Below are 26,260 nucleotides of genomic sequence, written 5' to 3'. Positions count from 1 at the left end.
TCTTAAAACATGGACCCAATCTGAGTTAAAACCTCCATTCTGATTCAACCGTAATCTGCCACTTTCCTTTCCCCGTCAAAGTTAGTAACTTATCACTGACCAAAAATAAAAAAGTAAAAGTAAAAGTTGACAAGGCTAACTTAAAGTTCTTCTTTTAGAGGGTGTTAGTCCTCTTTCTTAAGATATGCTTTTTTAAATGCCTTTACATACGTGATGTGTGTGTGTGTTGGAAAGTGGGGTGCAGGAGAAGGTGATGGTGTTGGCAGGGGGCGGGTAGCTAAAAGAAATTATTATTATTATTATTATTTTGTTTTTTCGGTCACACCCGGCGAAGCACAGGGATTATTCCTGGCTCAGCACTCAGGAATTACTCCTGGCGGTGCTCAGGGAACCATATGGGATGCTGGGAATCAAACCCGGGTCAGCCTCGTGCAAGGCAAACGCCCTACCCGCTGTGCTATAACTCCAGCCCACTATTATCTTTTTTTCTGAAACAAAGAGGGCATGTTTAAATGAAGATCAGGGATAACTTGCATCCTCAGAATACTTTTAACAGCCAGAATGAGTTGTAGAAAAGTGCAAATGCTCAGTAAATTGAAGAACACAACCCTTCTGGGTAATGGGGAGGATTCCAAGGACACGCCCAGCCGTCTCTGGCCTATTTTCTCTGATGTTGCTTGGATACAAAATACTGTCAGACTGGGAAATGATGACTTGGCCTCCTACACAGGGGAGAACAGGTCAGTCAGTCCTACCAGAAGTCAATTTCCTTTAAAGGGTATAACACTAAACTCTGAACCCTTTTTCTCTCAGATTACTAAGGCAGCAAGCATGCCGAGATATTACAGTGTGACAGGAAGGGGAGGCTGCCCCGCATTTTCACAGAAAAACACTTCTCCCCATGGACTCCACCCAACACTGGAACAGAGGCACCCGCTCAAAAGGAAACTTGATAAAGAATTCCAAGTTTTGCTGGCTGCAGCTCTACTTGAAGAATTAATAAATTGCAGATGTATTCTGAAGTCATGAGGAAGCCCATCCTACCTGGTTCCTTTCTGTCCCAGAATGTCTGTATAGTTTGGGTGAATATCCATGAAGCAGGGAAATAATTATAAGTAGTGAGAACAATGACTTAAACATAGATGTTAGGATGGGGGAACATAAGCGTTTGATTGTAAACTTGGCAACTTGCTCATGCTAGCGTTGGTTAAAAACTTCTTCAACAGTTTCTATCTTGTCAAAACAAACAGGATGTAGAATGTTTTGCAATGAGAAGTGGAAAGTGTTCTCTCCAGGAGCCAATAGTAAAACGGGAATGCCGCTGTGGTTTAGAAGGAGATTTGCTGGCTGGGTTCTTAATCAGGGGAGTGGAGTGAGAGGGGTTGGGGGTGGCGGGGAAGCTCATGGATGCAGGCTGTTCTGGGAAACAGGGACTCACCCCACGTGGATTATTTGGGGAGGGTTTGCTGGAAATTCCTTCATAAAGGAATTCCAGCTGGAGACTGGATAGTAAGTCATAGGAGTGCCTGTATCTGGCCTGACAGACTGTAGCATTTACCAGTTTCACATTCTCAGAGGGGAAATGAACAGCTCCTAACTAATTTAGGAGTCAGGCGAGTCTCTGAGCTGCTCCCAGGTTCTCCGCAGAAATCCTGGAAGGCCTGTGAGGTGCTCTTGGATGCACTGGGCTCTGGGCCAACAGAGTCCTGTCATCTAGGCCTGGCCTACGCAGCTACAGGGTTCCTCTACTGGAGAGGCTCCCAGCTCCACATGTCTCCCTCCTCTATTTGTCACCATGTCTGACACTGACCCAAAAGATGGGGGGAGTGAGGTGGGAAGGCTGGCACCTGACTTGAACCAGATGGGTGGGAGAGCCAAGGTCAATCTAGGCAGCCAATCCCAGCACAGGAAGCTTTGGTAAGCAAAGCCCCCTCCAAGGGCACTCCCTACCCCAGTCTGGTATCCTTGCTTACAAGGGGGGACCCCTCCTGAGTCTATAAGCTGACCCACATTAGCTCATAACCAGGGTCCCTGTAGCAGAGCCACCACTGAAAGATTCCAAGGACCCTGTGTCAGACTTTTTCTTTCGTTCATTCTTATAACCAGGAAGTTCTGGAAACAATGGCCCAAAATAATGCCTTTTATCCAGACTCCAAGGAGGAGGAGGGATTAAAAGGCTGGCAGGGAGGAGATTGGGGAGATAAAGCAAAGTTAGATCTGGGGAGAGAGACTTGCAGTTATTTATACTTTTTTAGAAAAAAGACCATTTTATTTTGTTTGGTTTGGGGGCTCCATCCAGTGATGCATGATGCTCCCAGTTTATTCTAGGCTCTATGCTCAGGGATTACACCTGGAAGTGCTTGGGGAATCATGTGAGGAGTCAGGAATTGAACATGGGTCAGCTGGGTGCAAAACAAGTGCCTTAACTGATGGACTTTTTCTCTAGCCCTGGGGTTTGTTCTTTCTTTTTGTAAATACATTCAATATGTTCCTATAGGTTTGCATTTGAGAAGTGGATATATAGAACCAATGATTTTATAGAGCAGTAATGTTTTCTCAATACTCCACACAAACCAGCAGGTCTAGCTACCAGGGTCCCTTACCTCTTCAGACCAGGATTGGCAAAGAATGGGGACAGTTTTGTTCTGCTCATCCTCAGGAGGCAATGTGTATTAGTCGAAGGCAGGGGGGAGACCTATATTTTGAACAAATTTGATTCCTGGGTTTGGAGTTACTAACCTAGTCTGGAGGCTGTGGCAGGATCCATAGGATTCAGGATTCAGGGTATGCAAGAACTTCCTTTTGTCTTCTTCATTTCCCAACCTTGAAATGACTATGTTTTATCTAGGGGAGAAACTGAGTAGAAACTCAGGTCTCCCTCCCCTAGCCTTTTGATCACTGAAGCAGCAGGGTCAGAGTTTGCCACTTTGTGGCTGCAAGGGCCAGCTAACTAGCCTAATGTCTGGCACAGGAGACGCTCCGTAATTATTTCCTGAGTTTATTTGTGAATGTATCCTGCTGTTTTTCTATTTGCATCCGACCAAGTCTCCTGTCCAGTCCTCAGAGATCTGAATCTGTGCTTACCTACTTGGATGGTTCAGTAGAACAACCAGGCTCAGTCTCTGATCCTTTCACCCATTAGACTCAAGGGGGTGGTTTTCATTCTCTCAATCTTTCATTTGCTCATTGGTTCACCATGCTTGAGCTTTGTTGGATAAAGACCCAGAGCCAGTGGCCTGGAGAACAGCTTAGTGGCTTTAAATGTCTGCCATCCAAGCATAATGCTATGTGTTTGTCCCGAGATCACCACATGCTCAGAGCATGATCTAGCACCTCTGATGCCTGAGCCTCTTCTGCCTGGGATCCCTGATGATCCCATGAGTACTAATGCCAGAAAGGTCAAGAGCACAGGAACTAAAGGAGTGAGCCAATGGTGAGCATGTGTACAAGCACCACAAATGAAAATCAGTAGTTTAGTACCTAATAAGTATCACTGCTGTGCGTATGAGCACTGCAAGCTGATATGTGAACCCGGTCAGGCACTACAACCAAGTTAGTCTGTGAATCCTAGTTATGATCTTAATTACATCATCACACAAAAAGGACAGGGGAAGAGTGTGGAGCCAGGCAGAGCTGAATAACCTGGACTCATTCTTATTCTACAATTTATACCCATTTAACACAGGCTGTGTTATCTTCTCTTGACTTCACTTTCTTATCTGTAAAATGGAGATAATGACAGCTTCCTTTTAATTGTATTGTTAGGATTAAAAGAATGTGGTGTTAAGGTGATTAGCAGGCTACTTTGATTATTATTTTCAGACACTATTCTGGAAAAAAATACCCAACAGAGCATATAAGGATAAAACCAAGCCCATATTTGAACTCAGCATGGTGGAAATCTTAGGAATCATGACTGTCTTATCTATTCCTAGTGGGCTTAAGGTATTGAGGATTGATGCATCATCGTGAAACACCCCTAAAGCAAATCTCTTCACCAAAACCCTCTTTAAATCAGCGTGAGTGAGACTTGTGCAAACACAAATCTCTCTTCACTTTTTTTCTCTCTTCTTCCCTCATTCTTGTTTTTTCCCCTCACATTTGCACCATCTGGTGTACTTTTCTGCTTATTATATAATTCCTTTTCTGTAACTCAAGACTCATGTGGTGCTTGACTTGTATGCAGCCGACCTGGGTTCTATCCCTGGCACCACATACGGTCCTTTGAGCAATGCCAGGAGTGATTCTTGAGCACAGTGTCACTAGTAAACCCTAAGTACCACCATACCCAGTAGAATCTTATAAGAATTATTGGTGGAGAGAACAAATTAATCGATGTCTCCTTCAGACAGTCAGACAGTCTGATGACCTCACAAATAACTTACAAGTAATAAAGCTTCCCCTCCTACAGTGGTCCTTCAAGTGCAATTAGAAAATAATTACAGCTCTTGTCATTATGGAATGCCTTTCTATTTCCATCTCTCTAGGTGGCTCTCTCCAGGATGGGGACCACCTTTACTTAGGAGAGCTTAGCAATGCCACAGCAGGATTGTGGCAGGTCCTTAATTGGCCTCTCCTGACAGTGGGTTTTAGCCTCCCCAGCATCCAGAGATAGCCAGATCAAACCACTTCGAATGTTTCATAGTTGCACTGCTCTATTGAAAATGTGGAATCAGAAATCTATCAGAATGGAGACTCCTGTTTCACAATAACTTCTGCTCCTGGCTTATATTTTCACAGAGCTTGAGAAGTGACAGCCATTAGAAAACCTGCCCCAACCCCAACGGGCTGTCTATTCCTTACACAAAAAAAGAAGATACAGCTCTACGTACAACCCAAATAATCTGGTTTCCATGTAGCTTGTCAGAACAGTATCTCAGTGACAGGAGAAACAAATCTTAAACCCCTACGGTCTTGGAAACAAACATTTCTCATTTCTTTCATGCCATGCTTTGCCCCAACAAATTAATTTAATTCCCAGCCAAAGCCTTTCTGTTTTCTCGATTTTACATTAAAACAATAATAATTAAAACCCTGCCCAGGGAATAAATTTTTTCACAGCCCAAGTTTTCCCTTGTTCTTTTCTAATTAATTCTACAGTCTCCATTACCATCCTGTTTGTATGCTGTTCTCCTCTCTCTTTTCCTTCCTGGTCCCAGGCCCCTTCCAAACACACATCCCTACACTTCTATACATAATCCTAAATGTATGCGCACACATACACACAGAATAAATCTTTGAAGAAGGTCTGTGTGCCGCATAGGATTTCAGCATAACTGGGCTGACACCATGTGCTTCCACTTAAGGAGATGAGTAACTTGAAGCAATTTGGTCAACTTTTCCGAGGTCACATTTTCCTCCTCCAACAATGGCGTAAAAGCCTGTCTGATGCAGCACTGTTTCAAAGATCAAATGTGATTATGTGTGGAAGAGTTGTAGCATTAGGCCTGGCATAGGCTAAACCCACAATAGATATTATTTACTGTGTTGTTCAGCAAATCAAAGCAATTTTTCATCAATTAACGTGTTGATTCTGGTGTTACAATTTGTATTAACTAAACCACACTCAAGTGAACAACCAGTGATTCACACTGGTGTGAGTGTGTTAAGCTGCCCTGTGTCTACTGCTACTCAGGAAGTATTATAGTCCCATGATATAGATGAATAAACTTGTTAATTTGGGATTAAGAGTTTCCCAATTGAAGCTAAATTTCTTGACGATACAATTGACACATCTCTCCTGCATGACTTGGGTAAATTTCCTCTAAGGTAGAGTGTTAAGTCTGAGCATCTCCTTTCACTCATGCTACAGCCAAACGGAAGACTCACAGTGATTTACCTTCAAATAACATTTCTAACTTGGCTCTGCATTGGGCAGGAGGGGCTCGGAATGCATACAAAGAGCAGAGAAGAAGAAGAACACTAAAAATTCGAACTCTGAGAGAGATAATTACAGTCATTTTATCTCAGACATTGTAATTTGCATCCCTAGAAGTTTAATTTTGATTTATTATCCTTCATGTCTCTATTTAATGTATACAAAAACTGTTCTGCCTTCCTTGGCCTTAGGAATAGAATTATAGTACTAATTTCACTGTCCATTCCTACCAATAATATCCTCTACTAATAAATATATGTTTTTCATCCACATAACTGTGGTAAGGGTATTTGGAGCACACTCTACTCAAGCTCCAAGAATCATAAAGTTTTTCCATTCTGGCTGATGGGAACATAAAAGCCCTGTGTGCTTTGCAAGGACTGTTCTGTTTCTTTCAGATGATTCTGGTCTCTAGCTTGGAAAATCTCCCCAATGATGATCACACAGTGAAGCTTCCAGAGGAACCCTCTGCAACTCTCTTACATTTCCTCTTCTTCTCTTCTTGCTCTCTTCCCCTCTCTTCCTCGCCATCCTCTAGCATTTATGTCTCTACATTATCCCCTCCTGTACTAGCTGAATGGAATTTTGCAACACATCACTTTAGGGGTGAGAATTCTGAGGCTTTGCTTAGCCACTAGTAATCCTTGGAGCTAGGGCTCTAAAACAGCCATCCCTTCTCTCTCTGGCTCTAGAATCTCCATTTTTAGCTCCTATTCATACTTACATTCTTATGAACTGGAGCATAAGCTCTGAATCTCTTCTCAAAGGGACCTAGGCTTCGGAATTGGTGTTTGTTTCCCTTGTGATCTGACCTTTGTGTTTTTCTGACTTTTGGGCAACTTAAACCTAAGTTGGAACCCCAGAACTGCTTCAGAGTATTGAATCAGAGTTTCCTCACAAAAGGTACATTACCAGTGGACCACCAGCTGCATTACCACTGGACTGTCAGATGCAAAGTGCTTAAGAAATGTTACTTATCATCATGTAGTACAATAACAAGCTCATACATGCTTTTGTTCATTTGACAGACATTTCCTGGGAATCAACTGACTATGTGCTAGGATGCCTATGGGCTGGTACCACAGCATTGAACAAAACAGATGTGGTATTTCCAGCCTCCTCATATGGCTCAGGAAGGTCACAAAAGCAGCTAAATAGAAAATTAAACTGACATTCGACTGGTGAACGCTGATCTAGAAAAAGCGAATGTGAAGACACACTCATATTCTTGAATACTTGTACAAATCCCACCTCAAGTGTCCCTCTGCCCAGATGGATTCATTCTACCTCTTCATCGTCTAGCATTTACATCTCTAGATTATCCCCTCCTGTATTAGCTGAATGGAACTTCACAACTCAGATCACTTTAGGGATGAGAATTCCAAGACCTTAATCATGTTCCCAAGAGTTCCCAAAACAGAAACATTCCAAGGAACTAAAACAAGTCACTGAATGATGAGCCAAGGCAGAGGCTGTTCTGGGTTGTGTGTGGGACAAACACTGAGGCTGATGACAAGATTTTCCCAAAATGCATAGGGGATAGCAAAAGTGAACATTCTACTATGAACTTCTCTTTCCTCCCTGGCACACACACGCACAGACACATACATCTTAAAGTTTGGGAATACTGTCCACTTCCAAGCTTGTAGGCTCCTGAAGAGGATTTTTTTTTAGGAACAAAGACCTGGTCACCAACGAGCCTGAGCTTAAGCCTCAATCTCCCAAGCTCCCAATCTCATCTGCATTTCCCTGTGTCACTGCAAAGATCAGTTGAGATGACGTGGTCTGTCTGATCACATCTGGTCCATCAGAGAACAAGAGTGTAGTGATTCTTTACCCAATTATAAAAACTCTGCTTAGAATTTTAACTTAGGCAGCAGCTACCAATCACCTAGTGGGAAATGTTCTTGGTTTTTTTCTTTCAAAATTAGAAAAAGCAATTTTTCTGTTTTAGTTTCCAAAACAACCAGTACTTGGAAAACAGCACAGATATTAGGCTTTCTGTGGGGTGGACCCTGGTTCAATGCCTGGCACCACATGGTCTCCCAATATCACCAATGTAAGCCCACGATCCAGACACAACCCAAGCACTGCTGGGGTAGTCCTTGTGATAGCTCCTCGCTTTATAGGTTCTTAGCAGCACCACATCTGGGCCCCTGGCATTGAATTGTCTTGCCCAGTAGAGGGGTATCACAGAGAGTGACTGAGTAGCACATGAGCACTGCTTGGGAGCCAACCCCTTAACCCCACTTCAATCATTTCACCTTTATTTCAGATCCTATATATGATCTGAGGTTGTGAATATAACCTCAGTCAAGAGTACAGACTTGGATATAGATGTTCATTCTGACTCTGAACAGATTAGTAAACCTATCTGAGGAAAGACGGGACTTGTCCCACTGGGTGTCTGTGAGGACTGAGTGCAGGAACCCTGTCAGATATACTCAGCCCTCCCAGCCATGACCACAGCGCCTGCCTGCAAGGAGGCCCTCTCACATGTGAGCCTCTGGGAAAATCCTCCCCCGCTGGCATTTCAGCTAAAAATAGCAGGATCGGCACATGACCAAGAGGCTCCTATGGCCCATCTCTCACCCTCATTCATCTGGAAGACTGGTTGGAAGACTGCAAAGGGAGGAACAATTGAGGTTGCTCTGGGCTGAGCAGTTCCCCGTGGCGCTGGAGCAGGAATGTTGCTGGCTGTTGGGACCACAGGCCCAGGCCACAGTGGGTGTGGCTACCAGCAGGGCAAAGCCTGTCAGCCTCCTGGCACTGTTTGCTTATAGGCCCCAGAGGTGAAGTGAGAGCCTTATTTACACAACCGGTCTCCAGGGCAACGGGAACAGTCCAGGGCAGGACATTCCTTAAGGCTGGTAGAAACTCTTTTTTTTTTTTTACTTGCTATAATCTGTAAGAATTAAAACTTTGAATGCTCCTACTCCTTCAAAACCTTAAATAATCTTGCCTCACTATATCCAATTTCACAGTAGCATACATTTTTTCTTTTTCTTTTCTTTACTTTTTTTTTAATTACTGAATCACCGAGAGGTGCAGTTACAGACTTACAAACTTCCGTGCTTGCATTTCAGTCATACAATGACCGTGTATCTATGTCTCCACCAGTGCCCATTTTCCAGCAACAGCAGTCCCAGCATTCCTCCCACCACCCCTACCCCTTCCCCACCACCCCACCTAGCCTCTGTGGCGAGGCATTCCCTTTTGCTCTCTCTCTCCTTTTGGGTGTTGTAGTTTGCAATAAAGGTATTAAGTGGCCATCATTTTTGGTCTCTACTCTATTTTCAGAGTGCATCTTCCATCCTGAGAGGATCCTCCTAGCACCCCTTATTTGGTGGTCCCTTCTCTATCTGGACTGCCTTCTCCCCAGCATTTGAGGGCAGCTTCTAAGCTGTGGAGTAATCATTTGTGGAATACAAAGTAACAGAATGGGAGACTGATACCCAAGAGTAGTAGAAACTCTTTTGTCCCCTCCCTGCCCTTCCGGAGTGGGGAGAGAAAAGCGCCCCCATGGGCATTCAGGAGGCTGTCTAAGGCCTCATGAGGATCTTTCAGAAAAAAGAAAACAGAAAACCTGGGGTCAAATACACAAATATTTTAGTCAAGTAACTTATTCCCAGATGCACTTTCCCCCCCCCCCTCTGCAATGTATGGGTAAATTGAGCAAGGTGTAGGCATTGTTTAATTGATGGATGGAATCAAGGTCTAACGTCATGATTCCTAGTGAATGTGGAGAAATACCCGCTCTTAGTTTAGTGAGAATATAGTGGAATGGGCCAACGTGACTGTTCATTCAAGAGTCAACTCAGGATTGGCTTTGGAAAACACTCCACAAACGTGAAGGGAAATGTGCAGGGCAGAGAATTTATCTCCTAGTTGAGAAGACCTCCCGTATGACGCCACCACAGAATCCCAGCTTCTTCACTCTATCAGCCTGGTCACCAGTGGTCTTGGGTCCCATAATCACTGTTCCCAGGAAGTTAACCCTGTCAACTGTCAGCTGCAGTTGCAACATCCCTGGGATTAATTTCTCCAAACACTCTGTTCATCCCACAGGCCCTTGAAAGACAGATAAGGGACAGATTAAGTTTTGTTAGGGCAAAAGAAATGCCAGAGGGTATGAGGCTGGCTCAGATGGCTGCGGAGATAGCAGCATAAGAAAGAGAAAAAGGGTGCCTGGAAGAAATGATAGGGAAGAAGATTTCCCTGGAGGCAGGTGAAGAGTGATTGAGAGAGAGAGAGGTGAGGAGCAGCTCCATCTTTTATCAAGGATTTACCTTTTTTTTGTTATGCCTAAAAGTCTCTGTCATCATAATGCTGTCACCTCCTGTGATTGGGCTTTGTGCTCAGCAGATACCATAACACAGAGAGCACCACATCTCAGCCAACTCGGGTGCAATCCCAGACCTTAGAGGGACTTCCTTATAACATCTTTCTTTTTTAAAAAAAATGAGAAATGCCCAGGATCAGAGAGACTGAACTTCAATTCTATCTCCCTGAAATGCCCCAACTATGGCTTAGGATGTGAATTTGTTCTCTCTCCACCTAGGCCCCTGCTGTGTTTTCAACAGATGTCTGATAAATACACAATAGTTTCCCAGTACTGTGTTTCCGGTTTCCTAGCCGGGTTTTGCCTGCCCCCAGTCTCCACAAGCCAGTTGGAAGGATGATTTAAAACAAAAATCAGATCATATGTATAATTCTTCAGTGGGCTTCCATTGTGTTAGGATTGAAATCTAAAGTCCTGTCACCCATGTCTTGAGCTGTGGCTTTGCTGAGCTTCTCTTTTTCCTCTGTCCCTGTCTCTCTTGTTCTTGTGCTCCAGCCTTACACATCCTCAGCGATTCCCCACTCCTACCTTGCTATTTGTTTTTGCTGGGCCCTCTGCCTGGGATATGCTTTCTCTACATAGAGATGTGAAGTAGGAGGGAGTGGTGGGGGGGAGGGGGCAGGGGAGATTCCTTCTTTTGAGATCTCTATTCACTTGCACCTTGATCACAACACTGTATCTTGTCTCCTAACCTTCAATCACTATCATTAATGCTATTTTTATTTTCTGTTGGTTTGGAGTCACATTTGACAAAGCACAGGGCTTACTCCTGGCTCTGTGCTCAGGGGACCATATGTCGTATCAGGGATCAAACCAGAATCAACTGGCACAAGGCAAGCACCTTAATCTCTGTACTGTACTGTCTCTCTGGCCCTTATTTTGATTTTCTTTTCTTTTTTTTTTTTTTTTTTTTGCTTTTTGGCTCACACCCAGCAATGCACAGGGGTTACTCCTGGCTCTGCACTCAGGAACTACCCCTGGCAGTGCTCAGGGGACCATATGGGATGCTGGGAATCAAACCTGGGTCAGCAGCATGCAAGGCAAACTCCTTACCTGCTGTGCTATCACTCCAGCCCCTATTTTGATTTTCTAACAGCATTCCACAGTACCTGACCCACATGTGTCCTCATATATTTGTTTCTGGTATACCCTCAAGCATTGCTATTGCCAGAAAAGCAAGAACTTTGAAACATCTGAAGAGAGCTCCAAGGCCAGATGATGAAACCTGGACACAAAAGTTATGTCCATACATAAGAGGTAGACCTGGAATTTGAACCCAGACCTTCTGCTCTCTCATCACATACTGTCCTTCTCACTGAGCCCATTCCCAAGGCAGTGGATAACCAAATATAAGTGGGAGTTATGTACAACTTCTTCACAAATTGTATCACAAATTGTATTTTTTATCTCTATGTAGAGCTTTAGGAAATGTTTTGTTGCCACATTAAAATAAATGACAAAGATTTGAACTAGGTTGGTAAGAAGCACATGACACACATAATGGAAAGAAAAGCTGAGATTAAGCAACAGAATGCATGGGATATAAGAGGAAGAGGAGTCAAAGAAGTCTGACGTGTAGGGCCCAGTGGTATGTAACATTGTACCAGCACATGTGACTGGGGAGCACTTAAAATGTGGTCATTCTGAATCCAGATGTGCTATAAGAGTAAAATACAGCATTTCAAAGGTAAAAAAAAATGCACATAAAAAAACTCAATGACTTTTAACATATTGGAAAGACAATGTGTCAAATATACTTAGTTAAATGAAATTTATTATTAATGCCACCTGGGCTTTATTTTCTGCTTTTTAATGTGGTAACTAGGAAAATTTAAATTACAAATGTGGCCATACTATATTTCTGTTGAAGGGAGCTTGTTTAGAATAGTGGTGCCATTTGCAGAAAGAAAAGAAAATCAAAGCAGAAAAGGGGCTATTTTTAGAAATTGAAAGCTAAAAATACTTTAGCTATTTTTAGAGATAGAAAGCTAAAGTGAGGCTTAAATAACCACTTCCCCCAGAACTTAAAAATATGGGAAATAAAATTGAGAGATAGGGTGGAGAATAGAAAATCACATAATTGTTTCAAAACAGATGTACAACTGCATCACTGTATCACTGTCATCTTGTTGTTCATCGATTTGCTCAAGCATGCACTAGTAATGTCTCCATTTGTCCCAACCCTGAGATTTTAGCAGCCTCTCCTTACTAGTCCTTCCAAAGTGGTGTATTGGAGGCTTTTTCAGGGTCAGGGGAATGAGACCCATTATTGTAAAAAGTCTGAATCTGAATGCTTTTCAGTCTAATAGAGTATGACCAGAACCTACCAGAACATTTTTATACAGTTTAAAGGGGATGGGGAATGCTCTGTAAAGAACATTGATCTGCAATGAAGACAGGAAAAAGGGTTTCATCAAAGGTGAACATGGACAGTACCTATGGCACCGCCAGAGCTAAATGCCTCTACACTTTCTCAGTCTGGCATCTTTAAGTGGATGACTCAATAACTAGCATGACCAACTAATTTACTAGTACGAATCAAGCCACTGCCGGTAGCAAAGGAGGCATTAATAACCTTGTGCTGAGACAATAAACCAGGACTGTCCACAGAAAACAGGGGCATATGATCAGCCTACATCAACTAATTCTTTCTAATTTTTTGTTTTTATTCCAACTTTCTGAGTATATCAAATGTGCCTGAGGCCAAGTCACACCTTTCAGTGCATTGAAATTACTAAACGCTGGGATGTTTCTTCTTGATTGATGTGGTCATTTAATATCAGGCTTCTTTTAAAACTCCAAAAACCTGGTGCTGAATAGTGGTTATCTTACGGTCAGTGACATCATACCATTAAGAATATGAAGTGGGCCAGAGAGACAGTACAGCAGGTAAGGCACATGACTTGCACACAACATCCCTGGCAACCCATGGGGTTCCCTGAGCCCACAAGGAGTGATCCCTGAGCTCAGAGCCAAAAGTAAGCTCTAAGCTCAGCCGTGTTTGGTACCCAAACAAAACAGAATAAAACAAAATAATTAATTATATAATGTAATTACCTGTATGGTACAACATGCAGGATAATTCACTAAAGAGAAACTAAGAATACCCTACCATAATGACTTAATTTCCATTGAAAAAATGACAAGAATTCAGATTTAATCATTCGTTTCTTGTGGGATTGGTTAGTTTGAATCAATAACCTAAGACTAGGTTCTAATTCTACAAGTGTTAATGTTATCCAGGGAGCATCGTTGAGGGCCACCATGGACATCACTATGATCTGTCTTCATTTGAAACTGGTAGAGGTAGTAAGACAAGGACTTTGCTTTAGATCTATTACACTTAAAAGACCAATAAAATATTAAAAGTGGAAGTAGTGTTAAAAGTTAGAATTTAAATGAGATGTGTATGGGTTACATGTAATTAGAGAAGAAATGTTTCTGCTTGAATACATATAGCTTCAGCTTAGATAAAAGCCTGGAGGTAGGAAGTGACTATATATAGCACTGTAGCACTGTTGTCCCATTATTCATCGATTTGCTTGAGCAGGCACCAGTAACATCTCCATTGTGAGACTTATTGTTACTGTTTTTGGCATATTGAATACGTCACGGGTAGCATGCTAGGCTCTGCTGTGCGGGCGGGATACTCTCGGTAGCTTGCTGGGTTCTCCGAGAGGGACGGGGGAATTCAATAAATTGCATAGGATTCAATAAATATTTGTATTTAATAAATATTTTATTAAAGAACTACTGAATGATATTGGATATATAAATTGTTACTGATAAAAAAATTCAGGAGCATAAGTGTAAATCTATTTTCACAAAAGTACTAAATTGGACAGACAAGTGGTGGCTTGATGTTTGCAATCTCTTAGGAATACGTAGTTTAGGAAAAGTACTGTGATTTTATTAGCCATAGCTGATATTGGCTCAGAAGGCAGGGGAAGAGAAAACAGCAGAAAACTAGTCTGATAATATTGGAAGCATTATGAAATGCCAGTAAAGATACGTTCCTTCAACAAAACATACAATAGTAAGATAAAACGTAAAATGAAAATATGTTGCAATCGACTTACTTGTTTTGTCCAATTGTCTCAAAATCTTTCACAACAATCCCCAGGGCAGATGAAATGTCCAGTGGTATCCCTCTCAAGTCAAACTCCAAAATCTGTCCACAGAAATATTATGAAAGCAAAAGAATGTGAAAAGGAACAGAAGAGAATGCACAGATATTGGGCATGGGATTGTTATCTTCACCACTGATTCCTTTTGAATTGCTTAATTTTTATAGATAGACATGATTAAATTCTGAGGCTGGAGGCAGCTGATGGTTGTGGAGATGCAACCAAGAACAAAATCTGGAGGCATCTCCTGCTTCCGTGTGTTTTAGATTCTGCACCTTTACACCAAATCCTGGTCTCACATCAAGGACTAATTTAATTCCAACAGCAACAGTGGCAATTATATAAGGTGCGTGTGTGAAAATGCTTTCTTCACGGGCTTTTTTAAATGACTTGCTCTTATTAGTTATAGTATAATCAACAAAGAGATGAATAATCTAAAGATACATTTTTTTCGAAAATGCACCAATCCCTATTTTAAGTTCTAGAGTAGTGTTATAGTCAGAGAAGACTTTCATCTTTAAAGCAATAAACTGCTGCTGCACTGAGCAAGTGTAACAACACAGCATAGTTTGACTGTGTAACATATAAATGAAATAGAACAGCATTTTCTGATGAAATGGTTGTCCTTGCAATGTGTTTGGAATGGACAAGAATTCATCTTCTGAGTCATATTAGAGCATGCCCATAGATCCCAATGGTTCTTGGGTTGTTATATCATTTGGGTGTGTTTCAGTTATAAAACTGCAGTAGATAGGCAGGGGATATGACTCAAAAGAACCTGGAAACCCAGGTTCACTCACCAGCACCATATATGCCCCTGAGTATCAAGTTTTGTTTCCAAATCAAGCCAAATCCCCCCAAACCTACTGCAATTGACAAGTTATTTAATAAATTGAGCTGCAATGTGAGAAAGAAAAGAAGGTGGAAATAAAATGGGTGTAAATGGCCGACACACTAAGGAAGATGTGTCTGTGCAGACACAGCCGGCTGCCGTAATCACTGCAATGAATCCAGTAAGAAGAGTCATGCCCACGTTAGTCCAAACCTAAAGCTTGAAATAAATGAACCTGTGTACATTTTAATTTGTTTTACTCTTGAAACTTGGTTTCAGGTGCTAGGCTTCATGGAATCTACGGGGACCAACCAAACAATTCTCCAACTCTCACATTAGTGGCTGTCCTGCTGACTTGAAATGGGTTCTAGTGGAGAAAGAGGATTCGCTCTTGCCTTGTATGAGGTCTGTTTTGGAAAGGCATACAGAGGATTTTTATTCTCACTTGAGGGACAGGGAGTAGACATGGGTGGGATTTGCAATCAAAAAAGTCTTCATAGCTTAGTGACTTACCAGAAATAACCAACATGTTTATTAATGTCTTATATCTAGGGAGGTTTAACCTGCCTGAGGGTGGGGCAGAAACAATGGGATCAAACAACCAGCTTTTTATTTTTAATTCTATTTATTTATTTAGGTTTTGTGACCATGCCTGCCAGTTCTCAGGGTTACTCCTGGTTCTGCACTGCTGTCAGTGCTTTAGAGACCATATTAGGCATTGGAGATCAAACCTGGGTAGCCTCTGTGCAAGGTAAATGTGTTAACACATGTATTTTCTCTCTGGCCCCAAATGATCAGTTTTTTTTAAAAAAAACACTAGTGAAGGTAAGAAAATGATGCTCAATTAAAATAATTTAATTTTGTTCATATATTAAACAGAAACTATAAAACACATATGAAATCAACAGTGGAAGGGGAGATAAATTATATGCTTCAGTAGACTACTAAAAGTCATCAAAATATTCTGAATGGAATAATATGCTATACACTCAGGATAATAATAAAGATATTAGAATAGAAATTAGTATTTGCTCCATGTGCTAATTTTATCATTTTAAGATACCACATCTTATTAAATATGTTCTTTCAATAAATGTTAATAATTGTTGGTTTTAGAGAGGAGAACCAAAAATTTTTTTTTTTTTGCTTTTTGGGTCACACCTGGCAATGCACAGGGATTACTCCTGGCTCATGTACTCAGGAATTAGTCCTGGCAATGCTTGGGGGACCATATGGGATGTTGGGAATCGAACCTGGGTTGGCCGTGTGCAAGGCAAACGCCCTACCCACTTTGCTATTGTTCCAGCCCCCCAAAAGTAATTTTTAAAATAATTTCATTTTATTATTTTTGTGGGGAGGCACACCCAGAAGTGCCTAGGCAGAATTCCTAGTTCTGTGCTCAGGGGGTCACTCCTGGTAGGTACTATTGAGGTGATGGGGATGAAGCAGGCTCAGTCACAGGAAAGGCAGATACCTTATCACCTTTACTATCTTTTCAGTTTCCAAAGGTAAGTTATTTTTTATACTGTGTGCTTAAATTTTTTGTGTCAAATATATATCAAGTTCATCAAAATAAAAAGCAAATGTCATTACTAGTCAGATACACAAAACATGATACTACAGCCATGATAGTCAGGTGCCAATAGGTGCTCATTTGCGGATCTTCCTTGCTGGGATTCTCAAGACAATCAGACCACACCCATTGCTCTACATATGTGCTCTAGACATGGAACATAACAAGACCAAGAGCTTACTGCAAGCACAGAGCGACACCAGACTAGGCAGCCTTTCCTCCCCACCACTCCACCCCCACCCAGCAGCTGCCATTGTGTTAAGCCTTCTAGAACTTGTGAAGGCAAAAAGAAAGCGAGAAAGGCTGGGTGAAATACAGATTCTCCTCCCAAGGGAAGAGCTAACCTCTGACCAGAGGTGGGTCCATCAGGGCCCATGCATCCATTGAAACAAAGTTGAAAAAACAATGAAATCACCTCATTCCAGACAGGATTGAGTTCATTATCCACTTTCTTTGTTTTCTTTTTCTCATCTGTAAATACAAAGTAAGAGATAGTCAACCGTTAGAAATAGGAACAGAGCATGAAGCAATCATCGGTTTATTCAAAGGGCATTTCCCTAAGGGCCAATCATGTTTGCAGATGTTAGGAAATTAGGAAAACCCCATTTTCCTATTTGTCTCTCTAGAGTAGGGGTTGCCTAAATCAAAGTACATTTTTGAACCTAAGATGCTTTTCCCACCCCTGGTGTGTGAACCAGGAAATCAAACAAGCAAACAAAAATGTTGAGCTTATCTGGATTTCCCTCATCAACTCCTTCAGATAAGGCTACCTGGGGCCTCTGACCTTTGACAGGAATTTGTGCTCAGAGATCACTAATGGTAGGGCTCAGGGCACCATATGCAGTGCTGGGGATTAAACCTAGGTTGGCCACATGCAAGGCAAGTTCTATATCTAGATATAGGACTATATCTTTAGTCCCTAACTCTCACCACTTTAGTTGATGAGGTTCAAAGAAATTATGAAAATTGTTCAGGCTCCTACACAGCATTGCTGTCCTGAGATAAAGCTGGGGTGTCAGCCCAGAAGCACGTGCACATGCAACAGCTGTGGACCACAAGAACCCCACAGCACTTATAGATTAAGGCTGGACTGCCACTACTGCCCCACAAAGCAGACCTCAGTGTAAGGTAAGCAGTAGATGGACACATTCTAGGACCAACTCTAGGGAGTTGGCAGTTCTCCTTGCTCTAGGCTTTTCTCAGATACAAGGTCTTTCTCTGTGTCTGGAACTGGGCAGTAATAGTATTAGTATTTTCTGGGACTGGGAAGTAATGGTATTGAATGCTGAAAATTCAGACTGATTGTCTTTGAAGTCCAAGGAGTAAGGGATTTGAATGATCCCTAAGTCCTCAGATAGTTATCAAACACTATTGATGTACAAGATTCTATGCAAGCATTCTGTCATGTGTTTTTAGAATTAAAGCCAAATCAGGAAAGGAGTTTCTTACATTCACTAGTTTGTTCAAGGTGTGACACAGGATTCAGAAAGAGAGAGATAAAGAGACACACAGGGCCAGGACTGTGTTTGTGTGTGTGTGTGTGTGTGTGTGTGTGTGTGTGTGTGTGTGTGTGTGTGTGAGAGAGAGAGAGAGAGAGAGAGAGAGAGAGAGAGAGAGAGAGAGAGAGAGAGAGAGAGAGAGAGAGAGAATCCTGAGATAGCTTCTGTCTCCATACAGTTCGGGGTACATCTTAGTCCTTGATTACAGATGTGTCACCCCTGGAAACTCTGGAACCTCTCCTAATGAGATTTTTGGAAGGTTGAGGGGGTCTATGTTGCTGGTGCTCAGACTGTTCCTAGATTGCTTTCAGTCATATTGGGTGTAGTGGCAGGATATGATACCAGGGACTAAATTGAAATTTGTGCAAGGCAAGGCAGGACATCTCTATCACTCTGCCTTCCACTGGGACTTTCATGAAAGTTACATCACTTAGAAAGATTGATCTTGAACTCCATACTCTCTCTCTCTCTCTCTCTCTCTCTCTCTCTCTCTCTCTGTGTGTGTGTGTGTGTGTGTGTGTGTGTGTGTGTGTGTGTGTGTGTGTTGGCAGAGAGGAACTGTCAGGGGTTAAAAATTCCAAACTTCTATGTCTTGATTTTTCTGGTGACGCTCCCAACCTCGCCGTTTCATCAGAGTGAAAAAGGATCCTAGCCCCTTGACACTTAGATGACCAGAATTTCAGGACCAAAGACCAAAAATGAGGACAAGAGGTACTCCTGTGTTCTTATCACACAGAAAATCACAGAGGTTTTCAGAGCTCAGTGCACTGTAGTTCTTTCTATTGTTCCACATTGTCCTTAAAGATCCTAGTTGGTAGGTATAATCATTTTACAGCAAGGGAAACATGTGAAGTAATATGATGAGTTAGCCGGCGGCAGGGTAAGCTTTTGTACTAGCCACCCAGAGGCCTGGCCACACACTGACCCACCCCTCGGCTCCCGCTCCTGCTGTGGAATGTGGGTGGCATCAGGTTTAGTTCCCCTTCAAGTCACATGGCTCAGGCCTTGCTCATGGCAGCCGACTGTGGGACTAACCACCTCATTCTTCTAAGGCCTCAGCATAGCAGAGCCATGAGTCATCACCCCCACTCTGCTAAGCATTAACTTTTCCACTTGAGTGGGCATCCCAAAACCCCCACAGGCTTCCCTTTAAGTGACCCTAATCTGGCGCATGACAAGACCTCACTGTGCCTTTCTTTGCAGAGCACAGAGTCTCCCAGGCACAGAGTTTCCCAGCTGTCAGCCCCCTACCCCCCACTGCTTCAGGGGAGGGGGTGGAAAGTCCTCTTAAGAGGAAGAGATGCTGTGAAAAGTGATTTTTGAATAAATAAATAAATAAATATTAGGGGTTGGAGCCATGGCACAGCAGGGAGGGCGTTTGCCTTGCACACGGCCGACCCGGGTTCAATTCCCAGCATCCCATATGGTCCCCCCGAGCACTGCCAGGAGTGATTCCTGAGTGCAGAGCCAGGAGTGACCCCTGTGCATCGCCAGGTAGGACCCAAAAAGAATTAAAAAAAAAAGAGTGATTTTTGCACCAATGGAATAAGCCAAAAATGGATTCTCTCCACAATGACTATAGCTCCCTCTAAAGACCCACCTTCAGAGGGTTTTTTTGTTTTCTCTATGGCAGAGGATCCTAGGCTAAACCTAGAAGTGGTGCTTCTGTGGAAACTGTGGAAAACACCAGAGAAAAAAGCGGCCTAAATACAATGTGTGTGATGGGCCTGGAATCCTGGGAACAGCCAGAGGGAAGTCCAACACACCAAATACCACATCTGTGAGTTTTGGAGGGGAAGAAAGTTTGTTGTTTTCATCAAATTTTCAAATGAGTCAGTGACCTTGAAAGAGGTTAGAAATTCCTGCCCTGGACACGGGTGAAATGGTGTCATCAACCTTCCTCAAGATCTCACCAGCCCTGTTGCCCAAAGCTGAATGGCTCGAGAACTGAGTGAGGAAGAGGTGTCTAGACCCTGAGGCCCACAGGGGACTTTCCAGAGAGAATATGGGCCATTGCAAGAGGTATCAAGTAAGACCATAGAACAGGCAGGGAATCATTTGTATTGATTGGGCACAGGAGTCTGGGGTAGAACAAGAGTCTACCCTCGGAATCCGAAACATGCCAGGCAAAAGCTAAGGCAGGAACGGGGCTCCAGGTAGGCTGCAGACAGAGCCAGCATTTGTTCATTTGAATCAAGTCCCAGTCTGGGAATCAGGCTTAAGACACTCTACAATGCCATGTAGGTGCCAAGCCTGGAACTACTGACCAAGTCACCCTGGTCAGGGCTAGGACTGTTTCAGAGCTAAGGACTACAAAAATGATCACTAGCTCATTCCTTTGTTTTCAGACTTATTAAATACCTGTTAAGTGTGAGTAACTGGGGTAACAAGGGTTTACGCTACCTCCTGGGCTGGAGAGATGCTCAACAGGCTAGCTCATGGGTTTTGCATGCAGGAGGCCTGGGTTTGACCCACATGGTCTCTTGAGCAATCAGGATTGACCGTTGAGCACTGAGCCAAGAGTAGCTCCTGAGCACCACTGGCTATGACCCTTTAAAACAAAGTTGCCTCCTGATACTAAAACACTCCACAAATGTTACTAATGGGCTGTTAACAGAGGACCCAAATGCATCTCTGAGCATGTTGTCACTAAACAGCAAAAGACTTTTCCATGCTCTTGCCTGTTTCATTGTCATACTGAAATTTCTTTCTAGAAAGGGGAAAATGATGTGAACAATTGGTGGTTAGAACAGGTGAAAGGACCTCACTGTTCAGTCCTTAGAATGGTCTACATATGGGTCAACATCCTCACTCTTAACCCACTATCTGTATTTTATTTTATTTTATTTTATTTTATATTTTTGTTTGTTTTTGTCTTGGGAATATATCTGGCTGTGCTCAGGGGTTACTCCTAGCTCTGCACTCAGAGATCACTCTTGGTGGCACTCAGGGAACCATATGGGATGCCAGGGATTGAATCTGGGTGGGCCATGTGCAAGGCAAGTTCCCTACCTGACTCCAACCCCAACTGTATTTTAAATATCATTTGCAGGCACTGCGCTGGATACCGTAAAAGGTGCAAAACCAAGACATGGGTCCTGCCCTCAGGAATTCCCATGGGGCTGTAGATGTAGCCTGGGTGACCATACGAGGCTTCTGCCACAGTCAAAAGATACACATGAAGACACAAATTCAGAGGAAGGGGAAGACACTTCAGGCTGTGGACATCAGACAAGGTCTCACCTAGGAAGTAAAAGCTAAGCTGGGAGCTGAAGAACAGGATGGGTTTTGGAGCTGAAAAGAAATGTTCACTCCAGATGCAGAGAAGAGCGTGTGTGGGTTAGTCCTATCGGAGAAGACAACAGGTGAGGCCTGGGGACACAGTTCATCAATTGGCTGGAACCAGGCAAAGTGGAATGGAGAAAAAGCAAAGGTGATGGTCACACTGAAGCTGAACATCAAGCTTCACCTGACAAGTAAGGGAGGATGCTGGCAACATTATTTAAGAAATTAACAATCTAGTGAGTAATTCCAAATTGCTCAAGTCTGCCAATGTGCAAGTTCCCGAACACATAATTCAGCTGTGTGTTGAGAACAAAGGAAATTAGTTGAGTCCGAGGGGAAGCCTATTGACCACAGTCCAAGTGGGACTTCCAGCAGCTTCCAAACTTGTCAAAAATGCTGCTGCTGATGATACTGCCTTCTGGAGCATGCTCCTCTCTAGGCAGCCTTCAACTACTTGTCTAGACTCTCAGCTCCATCATCTCAGGCAATCCTCTTAGCAAGCCTATGGGGTAGGCATTATGAGGTAGTCACTGTGGTCCCCAATTGGCAGAGCCCAGAATGATTAGGTGACGTGCTTGGGCTCAGAGATCTAGGAAGACCCCCTATCACAAGGACTAGTTTGAATCTCATCCTGGGTGTAGCTGCTGCCCACTCCAATCTCTCTAGCTAAGAAGGAAAGATTAAATAGTGGTATGAACTACTCCCCACTCTCAGGCCAAGCCTCACACATGAGTGAATATATTCCTTTGCGACCGTGCAACACATCATAAGGCATTCTCTACCCGTTTTCCATAAAATCATAGATGGAGATACTCTCAAGCTACTGAGAGTATCCCGCCCACATGGCAAAGCCTGGCAAGCTCCCCGTAGTGTGTATTCAATATGCCAAAAACAGTAACAATAACAGGTCTCATTCCCCTGACCCTGAAAGAGCCTCCAATTGTTGGGAAAGACAAGTAAGGAGAGGCTGCTAAAATCTCAGGGCAAATGGAGATGCTACTGGTGCCCGCTCGAGTAAATCGATGAACAACAGGATGGCAGTGATACAGTGATGAACTACTCCCCTGCTGGAGATACTCAGCTTAATCCTTCCAAGGAACCTCTGGTCTTTATCAAAATGTGCACATATTACATTTTATCAAGTTTATTCTCACATACAAATGTGTTAGCCAAAAAATACAGATAGCATTTTCTTATCAACAGTGGGCTAAAGCAATAGCACAGCGGAAAAGGTGTTTTCCTTATATGCAGCCAACCTGGATTTGGTTCCTCTGCCCCTCTCGGAGAGCCCGGCAAGCTTCCGTGAATATCTCACCCACACAGCAGAGCCTGGCAAGCTACCCATGGTGTATTCAATAAGCCAAAAACAGTAACAACCAGTCTCACAATGGAGACGTTACTGGTGCCCGCTCCAGCAAATCGATGAGCAACAGGATGACAGTGACAGTGACAATATCAACAGTCACATATCTATATTTATATTCTTCAGTTCTACTTCTTTTTTTTTAATGGTTGAAGTTACAGCAAATAAATATCAAAGATTCAATTACAGAGATTCTTTCCACCTTCACCTTCCTCCCCCTATTCCCATCTCTAGTTTTATTAATATGACGGCTTCTTCCTATGGAAAGGAATCAAGTGCTTCAGCCCAGAGCATAACAACTCACTTAGATGTAGAATACACTCTGGACCACGACTCATTTCCCATTAGCCACACTGGCTTCCCTTTGAGTTTGGTGAAGGTCACCAATGCAGTAATTTACCGGTATGCCAGCCCCAAACAAGGCTTCCCTGAGACCTGCCCACAAGTCCTTGCCAAGCCACCACACCCTTTAGCACAGAACCATTTCCTTTGCTCTCACCTACCAGAGTGACTGCTGACTCTTGTTGAGAAGACTCATGAGGGGCCAGGACACATAGGTGAATTGCAATGTACCATGCATGCTAAAAGGACCCACTGGTGGTGAATTTCATGGCTCAACTTGGTGAGACTTATGGTGCCAGTTTTTGATCAAACTAGTCTAGGTGCTTTGAAGATACCTCATGTCATCCACTTTTCAGTAAGTCAAATTGTTCTCCACAGTGTGGGTGTACCTCTTTCAAAGGGCTAAAGACCTTCAGAACAAAACCTAAGGCTTTCTAGAGAAGAAGGGATTCTGTTTCAGGACTATAACATAGAAATCTTACCTGATTTTTCTACCCTACTGGCCTGCCCTGAAGATTTTATTTTGCTTTGTTTACTTGTTTATTTTTGGTCATATTCTACCATGTTCATGGATGATTCCAGGCTGTGTTCAGAGAGATCCCTGGTTTATGGTCCATATTGCTGTGCCAACGACTGCATCAGGATCAGTATGTTCAAGGCAAGGGCCTTACCTTATCCTACACTATCTCTCCAGCCCCTGCCCTGTCAATTTTAGACTCAAGGCTGCAATATCAACTCCTATTTGAATTTTCAATCTACTGGCCTGCCCTACAAATTTCAGACTTGGAAATTTCAGACTGGAATTTAAATCCTTAAAATAAAATCTCTCTATATATGAACATACATAGATGAGATAGATAATATGCATGATATGTGTGCATGCAGATACTTAAGTTGTAGCTAGAGCAACACCAACTGGAAACTAGAGTAACACCAACACATATATCTTACTGGTTCTATTTCTATGGTGAATGCTAATATAACCAGTAATACCAAGTACGTAGACCCTGAAAACCTGTTTTAATTTGTCCTAAAGACACACCATCTCACTGATCCAAACAATCCTGCAATGAGAAGGACAGAAGAACCCAATTCTTCCAACTGGACTTCAAATCAGTGGCCTCCCAATTTCTGTGAGCTGTGCTGTATGGGCTGGAGCGATAGCACAGCAGGTAAGGCATTCACCTTGCATGCAGCAGACCTGGGTTTGATTCCCCTGTCCCTTCAGAGAGCCCAGCAAGCTACCGAGAGTATCCCGCCTGCACAGCAGAGCCTGGCAAGCTACCCGTGATGTATTCAATATGCCAAAAACAGTAACAATAAGTCTCACAATGAGACACATTACTGGTACCCACTCGAGCAACTTGATGAGCAATGGGATGACAGTGACAGTGATGTCTGGGCAAGAAAAAACCAATCTCTGAGCTCAGTGCCTACCTCCCCCCTCCCCCACGTGTAAGCTGGTGCATTTAGACTAATTTCCCTCCAACTCTAGGGGTACATGCTCCTTTGAAAACACATCTTGAACCGGTTAGATTCCTGCATCTTACTAAAATGGCTCTAGAAGAAGTAGGGATACTATTTACAAATCACCCAGTTGTTTATTAGGCAAAGCAGACCAACAAGATCTCCAGGCTAAGCCAGACATCTGAAACTGACCGCCCACAAAGAGTGCCTCATCTACTCTGGATCCCCTGGTTATGGCCTCTTTGTTTGGAAAAACTTTTACACACATGCCCAAAGTCATCCATTATTCAAGCCTAGATTTTCACAGACACCCTTCCCCCCACCCCGAAGCTCAACTATGCATAGCTAAAAGTTAGCTCTTAGGTGCTATGGTCTAAGGAAGAAATCACTATAATATCTCCAACGCTTTCCACAGAGACTCACTGGATCCTTATAACAAGCAAAGAAGTAAATTCAGTAACAGAAGAGGAAGCCAAGACACAGAGAGGTTAAGCAATTTATCAGAGGTCACACAGCTAGTTAGTGGCCAAGCTGGGATTCAGAAACTGGCAGACAGAGATCCCTAACAATTTCTAAAGTAAAGACCTGGGACTGTATTTTATGAACACTATCTCTCCATGAGTGAGTCATTTGGACTGGATAAGCTCATAGAGGTATAGCACCCCTTGTATACCTACACTTTGGGAGTTCCCAGGCAGTGGAGTCTTTCTGGGAGGGCCAGGCCCCAGTGACCAGAGGAAATCCCAGTTACACTGGGCACAGAGCTTAGGCCCTTCTCTCCATGACTTTGACTTCCCTCCAGACCTCTGAAGCAGCTGCCATATAGGTATGACTTAGTGCATGCTGGCAGTCATCCTGGAGACATCAGCATCTGGGAGAATTTCCACAAGAATCAGGGAACAGAGGAGACTCTAGAAGGGACCTGCAGGAGACCCCTCTTGCCCTTAGAATTTGGGGTAGGGGCAGGGAGGCATGTGACCCAAACAGACCCGTTTGTCTGGAAGACGTGCCTCTGACATTTTGCTCCCTGACAAGACGCTGGCTGTGCTCTGGCTCCAGGAGATGTTGCCAGACGGGTTCTGGGGTAAAGGCATCTCAGCCAAGTGGTAACGGTGACTGGAAGCCAGGTTGTTTCGTGGGTGGCAGAACCAGTCGCTGATAGCGCTGATAAACAGGAGAGGCCAGACAGAAAGGCAGGCTTCAGCTTTTGCTCTGCTTTCCACACTCCCTCCTGACTACCTTGGGCAGCACTCCTTCCCCTGCCCCCCACCACCTGGCCTGCCTTGACCTTTCAGGCGAACAAGCCCTGGCATCAAAACCAAATCCTCCAGGGGAACCGCAGGGAAGCCTAGGCGATCTGAACCACCTTAAAGAATCGACTTTCCCAAAGCTAGTCCTGGGGAGGAGCCACATTTCAGCTCTGTGCAAGTGGAGAAGGGCATGGGGAGCCTGGAAAACCTGAAGGACTGGCCAGGGCCACCCTGGGCACGAGTGTGCCACCTGCCTGGGATTCCTTCCTGGATCTGGTATGGGAGCAACCTCTTGGCCAGGC

The 26,260-nt window shown here is 43.4% G+C and overlaps 1 protein-coding gene across 1 annotated transcript in view; it reads right to left on the bottom strand.

The window, feature by feature from the left end:
* MYOF (myoferlin) overlaps positions 1-26,260 on the bottom strand; it is a 159,253-nt gene that overhangs the window by 119,000 nt on the left and 13,993 nt on the right. The window contains exons 2-3 of the mRNA XM_004607526.2: positions 17,168-17,223; positions 14,300-14,391 (exon numbers count right to left, since the gene is read on the bottom strand). Of these exons, the coding sequence (XP_004607583.2) occupies positions 14,300-14,391; positions 17,168-17,223 (148 nt within the window). The remainder of the gene's footprint in view (positions 1-14,299; positions 14,392-17,167; positions 17,224-26,260) is intronic.

Source organism: Sorex araneus, chromosome 11 (genome assembly GCF_027595985.1).
Source record: "Sorex araneus isolate mSorAra2 chromosome 11, mSorAra2.pri, whole genome shotgun sequence".
NCBI classification, from domain to species: Eukaryota; Metazoa; Chordata; class Mammalia; order Eulipotyphla; family Soricidae; genus Sorex; species Sorex araneus.
The sequence above is the reverse complement of the archived record's forward strand: the minus strand, read 5'-3'. Positions and strand labels throughout refer to the sequence as shown.